Raw genomic sequence first — 12,140 nt, forward strand, 5'->3', positions numbered from 1 at the left:
TATACGTTCTGCGTGCAATACCAATAAATAACCCCAGAATGAAACTAAGTGGGTTAGTGGAGGTGGCTCTTTAGTGTTTGAACAAAATGATTTATTTTGAATTATCATTTAATATTTTAGATTTTCCATCATTAATAGATATTCAGAATTTCAAAGTTCCTACTAGTTGCATTGTAAATAAATAGATAGCATTAGACATGTTTGTTGATCCAGGCATCATTCCAAACTTCACTAACGTTATGTCTATGTTCCGTTATTGCTTTAATTTCGTAGAAATCCTGCAAATGCGTTGTTGAAATTGCAATTAAAGATTTTATGTGGTACCTATTACATTGCTCGACTACATTTGGCTCAATGGAAAATGCAAGCGTTTTTGTCGTTAAGGTATTTAATGTTTTATTATGAAATAATTTAAGAACAGAGCGTTAGTTCTATAAATATCTTTCGTTGCAAGCGTGGAAGTGTTCAATCAGTCTAGATGCAGGGGCTAGTTACTCTAGTTAGTCCACTTTAAGTCTACGAGTACCTGGCTACGTAACTATATTTCCTGAGTAAGCAAGCCGCACCTATGTCCAATAATGTTTCTTTAAAAATAACCAGGGCGAGTGTACGGCACGGCCAGCGTCAAATATATCTACACGTATTTTCATCTTAGTGCTGCGAAATAAGGTGCAAAATTGTAAAGATATTTTTGGTTCCTACGTGCATTTTTAAGTTTCGCAATTTGGCCTAACTTCGTATGTAGCTTTTTATAAATAAACTGAGTTTAGTGAGCGTGAAATGCACCTCTAAACTGTCTATTTCGGTAACTCACGTATATACCTGTTGTATAAACTTTGATTAAGGTTATTGCGCTCTCGTGATACCTTTATACGAGTAAGTAGATACTTGTTAAAGTTTTACTCCTCAACACATTGTATATTAAAATTCAAATGAAAATTGCATCGCTAATTTGAGTGAATACGGTGAAAGGGTTCATTAAATCATATTTTCATTACTTTGTTTTGTAACCGGCCACCGCCTGTTTCACAAAATTTTATATAGGTACTTAACTTAAGATATGAAAAAGTTTAAATTACATTTTGTTGGCTTAAGCTGATGAATGTAATCAACAACTCTGAATAATATTCATAAGCACTACTTAATTTATTTAAAATAAAATTATAAAGTAAATGAAATTTATAAATTATTAAATACATATTATAAACTGTAATTAAATTAACAATTATTCAAAATGTTTATCGTTTGATAACATGTATTATCAATTCGATAACCGCAAATCGGCAATAAATATAGTTTATCTCAAAAGGATTTCACAAGCAAACTTGTAATCTCAGGTTAAAATCCTTACAAGATTTTTAAGAAATATTACAAGACTTAACCTATTCTCAGACGTCGGGAACGAGAAAACGCTCAAAGAGTAATTTCCATATAATTGCGGAAATAGGTCGGAGCAAGGAAATAAAGCCTTAAAGACTTTTTTAAACCCCCGCCGTCGGTCGTTCAAGATAATGCATGGTCTGGATAAGCGGAAAACTACATTGTGTCAAATACAATGTGCATTTATGTCTTACATTTTTTTTGCTTACTTTGTGTTTCATGTTTGGAGCGTCAACCTTCACGAGTAAACTAACATTATTCCAACAAAGCCAACCCTTATACGTCCTGCAAAGCCTATTGTTTTGAATGTTATGCCCGTTAGGTGTCCCTAAATAGTGGAAGTGTGTGCGTGCAATATTAATTAGCAATATACGATTTACATAGTGCACGATAAACCCGGCGCGCGGGCGCAAGAGGCCGGCGCGCTCACTCCCCTCGGCCAGCGCCGGCGCGCGCACCGCTCGTACGTCCGCGTAAAAATAAAGTCCACGGCGCTCGTGTACTCCAAACATTTATAATTATCAGTAAATCGCCGCGAGAGCACACGACTGGCACGGCCAGTGACCGCTCGCTGAAAAACCGCGATCTGTCTATCCGAGCCCTTCATCCCGCACACCACGAAATCCCTACGCGACGCAACTAACCCGTCAAAATCGCGACTCCTACGCAGACACCGGTGTCGGGGGCGCGAGCCGCGTTTGATTGGACGCCGCGTGTGATTGTGTGATAACGTTGTGACAGTGATAACGATTACAATCCGTATTTAAATATGCCTGAAAAACCTAAACGACGTAAGCCAAATAAAAATCAACGCAATAGGAATAAAAACAAACAAGAACAAAATAAAAATAACAATGTAGAAAGCGTTTTGAGCTCTGAATCATGTAGTGCTGATGTTGAAAACAAAGAAACTTGTTCAACACTTAATGAAACCAAACCTGAAATTACAATACCTTTAAATGAGAAGGAGACAATAAAAGATGAAAAAAGTTCTAAGAATACTTCCGACAATGAGTTAAGCACGAATCAAGATTTGAATAGCAATAGTACTGAATTGCCGGACTTAAACACTGTCGACAGCATGAAACTCACAGTGGATAGCGCTACTAATGACCCGCAATACGTCGTGGAATCTCCTGAGCAGTCACTTAAAGGCAAACCCAAATTAAACGCAAATGTAAAAAGCAAGAGCTTGGATAATGAGGAAGCTACAAAAATTGTTGAGATAACCGAAGAATGTGGCTTACAGTCTGACGATGAAAGTACATTACATTTAATTGATAGCAGTAGTGTTTTAGTATCTGATGTTGAGTCGGATATAGAATGGGAAAAGACAGATGATTTAGAAGAAGGCCCGATGGTTTCTCGTGATTTAACTAAACCTTTAACAACTTGTGATATTCCTATTACATTTACACCAAGTGAACAAAGCAGGACGTTGACCCCTGAAGAAGAAGAATCTTTGCGCAACTGTTTACAAAATCTTCCACTAACTAATTCAACTTATGATTCATCTGAAGTTATTGTTCAAACCGTACAAGTTGTAAATCATGGAGTTAAGCATAGACTACGCAAAAAAGCATCTGCTGATGACTTTATATTTAATAGACTGGGTCCTCCAAGGACACTAGACGTGATTGATGAAGAAGGAAGTGGCGAGTCGTCAAAAAGCTCAAGGCGCCAATCATATTTAAGCGAAAGAAAAAATGTTAATGACGATTTAGACGATGATGTATTTGAAGATAAGACAAAAACGAATAAGTTTGTTACTAAAATGAATCACAATAAGTTTGGAAGGCAAATTCAACAACAATGCATGCTTCTTGATACCAAGTTAAAAGAACCGGAAATCAGTGAAGCACGAGGAGACTGGTCAGTGTCAAATGTGGAAAAAATGACTGGAGCTGAAATTGTATATTTAACGGATACGTCGAGTAGCACAAGTTCAATTTATGACAATAGTGAAGACGGGGATGACGGAGTTGAGACAGATGCTTCAGTCAGAATGATAACGCCAACCATTGAAGTAACTGATACCGAGACCTTGCTTAAGGAAACATTTGCTGCAAGTCAAGAAGCGTCCACGCAAAACATCCCTCGAGTAATTGAAATACCAACAGAAGTCAAACAAGGAGACGACAACCAGTCAGTTCTTAACTCTCATGAAATAGTAGTCTTATCCACTGATGAGATAAAGACTAATTTAACTGTCAAAGACGTTGAGTCTGATAGTAATGTAAATACAACGTGTGATACCAACAATACTAATATCAGTAGCTCACAATCACAAAAATCAAATAACGGATACGACCTAGAAATGAAAGTTTTAAAATGCGAATTAAATGATGCTATAAATACTTTAATAAAGGAAGTTTCGTCCGATACTGAATCCTCCGAAAAAAATGGAAAAGAAATCTTAAATAGACAAGATTCTTCTAGCAGTGTTGGTTCCTCCCAATGCACGGCCAAATACAACCCCACTTATTCATCCCTTAACGATGTCTCTAACATTGTGCATGATGACATGAGCGAACTCCCCATCAATATTCAACACACAATTGAAACTAGTAATTCAAGTCATGTAAACGATGTTTTTGAATATGTTACAGGGAACGCCTCACAATATAAAAAAGGAACTGTAGACGAGCCATCCACATTGAAAGATCTATGTGTACAAAAAATTGCAGCTTTTCCTTATGGTGATAAAATACTAGAAGAATTGGCATCAGCATCAAAACGACTCCAAAATATAACAATTTATAGTCAGAACTCTAACAGTGAAACCAAAACGACTGCGATTGGATCACAAAGAATTCCACAGTTTCAATCTAAAGAAAATATGCCTTATTATCCTTTGCCTGATGTTTCATCTATTGAAAAGGTAACATTATCTTCTAAGGATAATGATCATAATCCACCTCCAGTGCAACCTCGCAATTCCTCATTGAAATTGTCTCAAGATGAAAATCATTGGGTAGGGGTGCCAACAGAAACGGAACCTGTTTATGTTTGCTTATCACCATCTCAAAAAATGTTAATGGAAAAAACAAATACAGTTATAACTAAAGAAGATGCTAGTCAACTTGTTGATATGCATAAAAAGTATGTTGATAGAAGAGGTTATAACGAATATTATGACAAAGAGTTCAGAAAAGAAAACCAGCGACCAGATAACGGTCCCGTAGTGCCATTCAAATCCCAAACTGGGTCTCGGTTACTGGCGTTGATACGTGACCCAGCTGTCACTGATAATATGAATTCTATGAAATCGAAGAATCAACTTAAAATATTAGACCAAATAGAAAGTATTGACAAAAAATCACAAACCATGCTTAAAAAACAAGACCAATACAATTCGGCTAGAAATTTTACAAGCAACTTAAAACCTGTTCCTCCCCCTAGAACCCGTAAATTTTCGTCATCAATATATGAAAGCGACGAAAGTTCTGATTTTACAGATAGCTCATTTCGCTCTTTTAAAAATGAGAGAAAATCATTTCACTACTCAACTGGTAATTTAAGTAAAGAAATTGAAAATGATATATCTTCAATTCAAAATATGCATCGATATTACACAGATTTTAGAGATCAGTTCAAAGACCAAAGTGCTCCAAGAAGACCGTCTTTGCCCAAAGATTTGTGTGACCAGCAAATGGAATATATACGACAAAAAGAAAAAGAAGTAGAAGCTGAAATACGTCGACTTGAAAATGAAAAGCTTAGTTTCCCTGTACAGGTGAAACAACGGCCCAGGGCTCCGCTAATATCAGAAGCCGAAGTCTATAACGAACAAATTACCCGTTCTAGTAGTCACAGCATGCTTCTTAAAAAAGATTCGGAGATAAAACTGTCTGCTCTTAAATCGCCAAAAGTACCAGAAAAACCAGATAAAGGAAAGTTGTCTGTTTTCAGCAGTAGTCAAGAAGAACTACTACGTGAGAAAATGTATTCAGAGTATGTCAATCAAATGGCTGAACGCGAAGAAAGGAAGCAACAAAAAGTAATAAAAATAACCAACAATAGTAAACCTGTGGCATCTACTTCGGAAAACCCTTTTTCTAAAAGTATGTCAGCCTTAGATTTTCTTGATTCTAAAGTAAATAATAGAATCGAAAAAGAATTTATTTGGAAAGCAAGAGAAAGGTGGAACAAATTAGGTATTAAAGATCCCGAAACAGAGGATGAGAGAGATGAGAATAATAAAGATGTTTATAAAGAACCAAAAGTAATTGAGCACAAAATTAAAGTTATAGAAGGAGGTGAAGAAAAAGATGTCAAGAAGTTGCCTAGCCATCTGCAAGACTTCGTTCGTTTCACTGTGAAGGACACCGATCAGGGGAAAAGCAGTCCGGGTGAGTCCAGTACTGGACCAGCATCCCCGCACGTTATGATATTGTGTGCAGTGATTATTCTAGTGATAGCTGTTGGAAAAATGTTTTTTCGATTGTTGCAAAACAAGTGAATACTAACAAAACATATATTTAATAAGACTTAATTTAACATTTGTATATGTTCGTTTGTGTGTAGACGCTGTGTGTTTTTGCATGAGTGTAGTTTGTGAATGCGAAATGTATTTTTAGTTCTACATGTGTTCAGATAACATCAATCAAATCTGTGTACTTTATTGGAGAATCCAAATGATCAGCTCTAAGTGGTGAGTATTTCCCGTTTATGCATTTTCCCAGTCCCAATGTATTGAGCATGAGTCAGTATTTTACGTTAGGATATACATCATCAGTATCGGATTGAAGCAGATTTATTACAGACGTGAATGGAGTTATCTAATGCAACATTTACAGTGAGCTTGGTATTATCGATTTTATATGAACATGAATAAATAAACACACATCTGTGCGTATGGATTTATGCCAACATAAATATATAGTTTTATAGGTCGTTAGTGCAAAAAATCAGGCGGTCGAAATTTATTGTTTTGAAGTAGGTCAATTTGAATTACCTTCTGCAGATAAATATCCACGTGATAAAATAACTGAAAATAACTGTCACTTTTTAACACCATAGGATAGAAAGTGACGGACACAGTTTTATCACGCTGTCACGTAGACCAGAACCACCATACAGTACTAGCATTTCATAGTAAACCTATTTTTGTAGCGTGACGTAGGATATTTCCGATGAAAAATATATATGTAATTGGTTCAGACTAGCAGCGATAGTGTATCAACCCACGTCCACTTGCGACTGTCAAAAACTAGAGCAGCTGGATTAAGCGCACGACGTTCGTATTGTTCATAATAGACTGGACTAACATTACGTATAAATAACACACGGATAATACTTTCATATAGGTACCTACAGGTATTTATTTTTCAAGTGACTGAGTACGGCAACGAAATATAAAAAAACGTATCAACCCGAGGAGCTTGAAGCCACATCACTCGTCTCGACTGTCCGGGTCACGAAGGCTTCATCAATTCATTCACAGCTCAAGTTGGTGTTGACTATTTGGATAAAAATACTGTTTGGTCACTGCCTTAATACCCTATTTAACAAACTAGTTGGGTAGCCAATTTTAAATCATACGGCAACCAACAATCATAATACTGCAACATAAGGAAAAAATCTAAATGAAAACCTAAAAAAGTTAATGACTTATACTTCCACGATGCGAAATTACCCTACACATTATAAGCGAAAATTGCTAAAGTCAAAGAGTAAAGCTACGTAATCAGTAGCAGATCAAATTCCCGTCAATATTTTCCTGGAGGATTTCCACCCGTAATTGATTTCTGACAGCGGCAACATGTGTTTGTATCGACGGCTATGTGACTGGAATTGGGACACGAAACACCCACTCAGTAATCGTATCTATTAGTCTATCTCATCTCTTTGTTCGAATCTAATCGTTTTTCATAACATAATCTTACCTATTAAGTGTTAAGGTTTTTCGTGAAAATCAACGACTTTACTAGACAAATAATATTTTTTATGTTTCGGCCGTTACAAAACAATACGTAATCTTAATTGATAAGATAATTAGAAATGCTTAAATGGAGTGACTGATAGAGCTCACTAGATTAAAAAGTAATTTGAAGTACGTAAGCAAATGGTATGGTAACTAATAAAACATAATATATAATGAATTGCTGTCACCTATGAATGTCGTTAAATCATTCAAAATGCACTGCCGTGACGGGTAATTGTATGAATATGACTCGGACAAAACAATGTAAATGCTCTAAAGGTTGTTTACAATGTCAATGATTATTGTGATAATGATACAGTGCAGGTGACAGCCATTGCCCCTGCGGCCCGGAGATAAATGCCTTATCACGTGACACACACTAACAGTGATAAACATGATAATTGGATTAGAGCTAGCACCAAACCGCGTTAATTAAGTGATTAAAGGAGCATTTCACCTGACGATAATGCGGTTTTGATTATAACATAGTTGGATCTTGGAATGGCTCTTAAATCAGAAATCATTATTATATTGAGGCGCATTATAATATTTGTTTGTTCGACGACGTACGGCTTAATAAAAACATTAAAAATACATATCTTTTGGACCAAGTTGGTGTTTGAAACCTAAATAAATACAAAACGGCTAAAATTACTTAGTAAAGGACAAATCAGTTTTTCAATAGCAAAAAGTAAAATGATGATACAAAAAAAAACGTAGAAAATGAAATTTATAAACTACGTTCATTTCAAACTAAGTGTTGTAGATTAAGTTTAAAGTACAGCTTCAATCCTCACAGCTGTACTTTGAAACCTGTGAAGAACTAACATTTATGATTTGGTCTAAACCGAAAATGTTGAAGAATTCCTCTTGAGGAGTCAAGTGCATCGTCCCTGAAAATATTTAGTCCGTCTAATTCCGTCCGGTATGGCCTTTGGTGACGTGCGTACATACTCCGCGTATGACCACCGCTCGATCTTTCACTAGGGTTATTCTTGCCTCATTCATTATGGCCTAGTAAACATAAACTAGCTTTTATGTCTAACGAGATTTTGGACTAACTATTCTACCTTTTGTCTCGAGTTCGCACTTATGTCATAACTCATAATAACATGTTGTTATACTAAGAGTTGATGTCTTTGGTTCCTATTATACTCATTTTATTTAAGTAAGATATAGATGCAAAAAAACATAATTTCCTTCGCTTAATATCACTTAAACTATCTAACTCATTGGAACATACTTAGACGTGTATCATTTTGATGCCAGACAAATGTTACGATGCAATCATCACAATTATCACAAACAAGTTTTTTATACACTAACATTACAATTTTAGCTCAAGGTCATTCGTTAAATACATTGCCAAATACCATTCGAATACATTTCAAAAGCAGTCTCAATAAACAACCGGGCTTATTCCACGTTGGGTTGACTTTATAAATCGACCGAACTAAAGGAATAGACGGCGAGGCCAACCTAAGGTTTATTTAATAGAAATTTTATTGCTAATGCGTCTCAACTCCGACACAATAACGGACCGAGGGGTCCGTAGTGGCACTATCTAAATTTATCAATCGCAGTAAATTAAACTGTTCAGAACCCCTGACCCGGGGCCAATAACGTAGGCATTTCAATTAACTTCGCAGACGACTTCATAATAATGTAGGTACGAGGCTTATTCTGAAAACAAAAATCAGTATAATAAATTTAATATCACCATTGAACAACTTGATTCCTGACTTCTGATTGATCGGCATTATATTGAAGCAATGTAAAATTATTATGAATTGACACTTTGAAAACGTTCTATGGTTGGTCACAAATCAGTTACTTAGTTCAAACGTACAAACAGCATCACTCGTAACTGTCCATCGGTGGACCTTATGCCATAAATATTAAGATTTAGGAACTGTCAGTTAACAGCCTGGGCGATGATACAGTCAAACATCAAACATCAACATTTATTTAGCAAATAGGCCACAAGGACAGTTTTACACGTCAACATTGAATTTACTTACAAGCAAAAATAATAACATCAACAATTTTATAAAATAAAACTAACAATTCAATCTAACGTATTCCAATTACTAAGAGATGTATATGGTCTCTTAATGTCGAATTACATACAAAATACAAATACAAAACACAAAAAAAAAAATATTTAGAGGTGTAAATGTCTCTAGGTGTCAGAACTATAAGATTATATAAGTAGTTTATCAAGTTATCCTTAGAGATGTATAGTGTCTCCAAGAGTCAATATCCTGTATAATTAATACATTCATTAAAATAATTCATCACAGTATGTACAATGTCTCAAAAGTGGGGTTTAATAGAAACTAAACCTACTATTCAATACCATAAAAGTACGAAATTCTTACACAGACGAAACCGCGAGCAAGTGCATGTGCACCAACAAATTTTTGATATAATTCTGATACGTCAGATGCACATTGGAGAATCGGGCCCCAGATCCGCTGTCGGACAATTTCAATTTAATCATCCATTATTTCGCGGAGGCCTGAATAATAAAATGACAAATATTCATATCGGTATTACTCGTAATAAAGCACCTGCGTATCAAGTGAAGCGGCAGTTGCTGACAGGTAATTATTTAAAGGGCTATTTTATATGGCGACCACGAGCCAACATTTAGTTGTTTTTTTAGTAGTACCTGTAATAATATGTTACACAAAAAAGGGCGCAAATCTCAATATCTTATACGGTCTTAGTTGTAAAGCCGTAAGAGCGTGTCACATATTTTTGCGGCTTTCGAAGAGTTACATACTATTGCACTGTACATTACTAACCTAGCCCCAGCTATCGTTGAACGCAAGTAGGGGTAGGTAGCGTAGTAGGCAATGTTATTTATAAATTGTGATAGAACTATGTAGTTTATAACCTCTATAAATTACAGAAAGTTATGCAAAATTTTACTTACTTACTTACTTACTCCTCTGGCGCAGCGACTCAAAGTGTGTCTTGGCCTCCAACACAACTGCTCGCCACTGATCCCGGTCCTGTGCCGTTTCTCGCCATTGCAAAATTTTACCCAGTTTAAATTCGTGTTTGTAACTAAGTAAAAATCATGCACAGTATTCACAATTTCAATTACTTAAGTACTTATAATGTGTGTTAGAAAAGTCAAATAGATCAGCAGCTCAAGTCTTAGGGTTGGTTGCACCAAACCGTCTGTCACTAAATTACTCAATAAAAATCATCAATAAATTGTCATTAAATTACAATTATTGTCACGTATTCGCTAAATTTTATTGTATGGGAAATTTCGTAGATCTCTGCTTCGTGGCGTTGATCAGTCTGTTAACTGTTGTTGGTGCAACTGGCCCTTAAACTGACTTTGAATATACTGTTGACATTGTATGTTATGATAGTTATGACGCCCCTAACCTTGACTTAAGACTCGCATTTAACATGTTGGTTATACGTTACGAGTATACCTACCTAATCTGTGATCGTCTATTGCATTATGTAGATATACTTAATATTTATTATTTATAACTCCTACAGAAGCGGTTTCGGACGTCTTTTAATAGCATCTGGTGTGTCAGTGACAGTGTCAATATTGACATATACGCTAACTTCTACGTTATTTACTTTCTATACATGTCAGTCTATATAATTGTTTTTTTTAAGCTGACTGTTAAGAACTATGAGGGCTCATAGTTCTAAACGTTCAGCTTAAAAAAAATCAACTATAGTTACGAGCGAGATGCATAGAAAGTAGGTAAATCACGTTCACGCTAGCTTTTATGTCACTGCCAAAGTGGTGGTAGCCGCAATGGTCAGTTTTTACTAAATTTTACATTTCATCCCACTAACTTTCCTGTGCTATAAATTTGTGTTTTGTACAATAAAGAGTTTATACATAGCTACATACATACGTAAAGTAATGGTTGCAGCAAAGTTTTCAAAGAATAACGGACTGATTTCAAAGTCACTGAAAGTGAAATCCATTCATGGATATACTTTAGTGATGTCAGAAGTTGACATAAACAAATACGAATACAGAGGGCCAACCGGGAACGACGACGACGTGTTGCCGTGTCACACTAACGTACGAATTTACAAGTGTGACAGAGAGGCAACACGTAAAATCCGTAACGTGGGTCGCGGTAGGGCTTCAGCTCCAACCAAACGTATTACTGATGGCGTAAATAGCTTCCTTCCGTTAACGTCACATCGCAAACGTCATCAGAGAATGATACAGTCAATTTGCGCCCATAATGCATACCCATTAGCGAACAATATGCCATGGCAATGGCAGTCGTAAAAATGAATCTGCGTGCTCGTATTGTATAGCCACATCTAATAATATGTTTAGATACGTTCCGTAACTCGTGTCTGGGGAAATATTATGAAGAAAGTATAGATACACATTTTTTAAAAGTCCAATCACAACATCTTATGAAACAAAGTTTCCTACGCCGCGTCAGTCTGTTTGTGTGTTTGTATGTTCGCGATAAACTCTAAAAGTACTGAACAGATTTTCATGCGGTTTTCACCCATCAATGGAATGATCCTTGAGGAAAGTTTAGGTGCATATACAACGTGTCCCAAAATTCAACGATAAGCTGGCACCAGAAGATGGACCTGCTCATGACTACTCGAGGAAACATAATTAGGGCCCCCCCCACATCTGGCGTCTTTCGAGCGTCGGCGTCTACAATTCTATGGCCGACGTCGACGCAACGTCGACGCAGCGTCGACGCAACTGCGCAGCGACGTCATTTTCCATAGCGCTGGACCGACGCCGACAGACGCCGACGCTCGAAAGACGCCAGATGTGGGGGGGCCCTAAAAAAAAAATTTAAAA

The 12,140-nt window shown here is 36.4% G+C and overlaps 1 protein-coding gene across 10 annotated transcripts in view; it reads left to right on the plus strand.

Moving 5' to 3' along the window:
• The window catches only part of LOC134664418 (sorbin and SH3 domain-containing protein 1), a 198,000-nt gene that overhangs the window by 65,557 nt on the left and 120,303 nt on the right, over window positions 1–12,140 (plus strand). For 2 of the 10 annotated variants that reach the window (XM_063521048.1, XM_063521050.1), the window contains exon 1: window positions 1,764–5,732. The exons of 1 other annotated variant lie outside the window; for it this stretch is intronic. In XM_063521048.1, the coding sequence (XP_063377118.1) occupies window positions 2,150–5,732 (3,583 nt within the window). In that variant the 5' untranslated portion in view covers window positions 1,764–2,149. Of the gene's footprint in view, window positions 1–1,707; window positions 6,035–12,140 lie in introns of those variants that run through there. 7 more of the 10 variants (XM_063521046.1, XM_063521049.1, XR_010098248.1 and 4 more) reach the window with 6 other exon arrangements.

The sequence above is a fragment of the Cydia fagiglandana genome, chromosome 5, assembly GCF_963556715.1.
Source record: "Cydia fagiglandana chromosome 5, ilCydFagi1.1, whole genome shotgun sequence".
In the NCBI taxonomy this organism is placed as follows: Eukaryota; Metazoa; Arthropoda; class Insecta; order Lepidoptera; family Tortricidae; genus Cydia; species Cydia fagiglandana.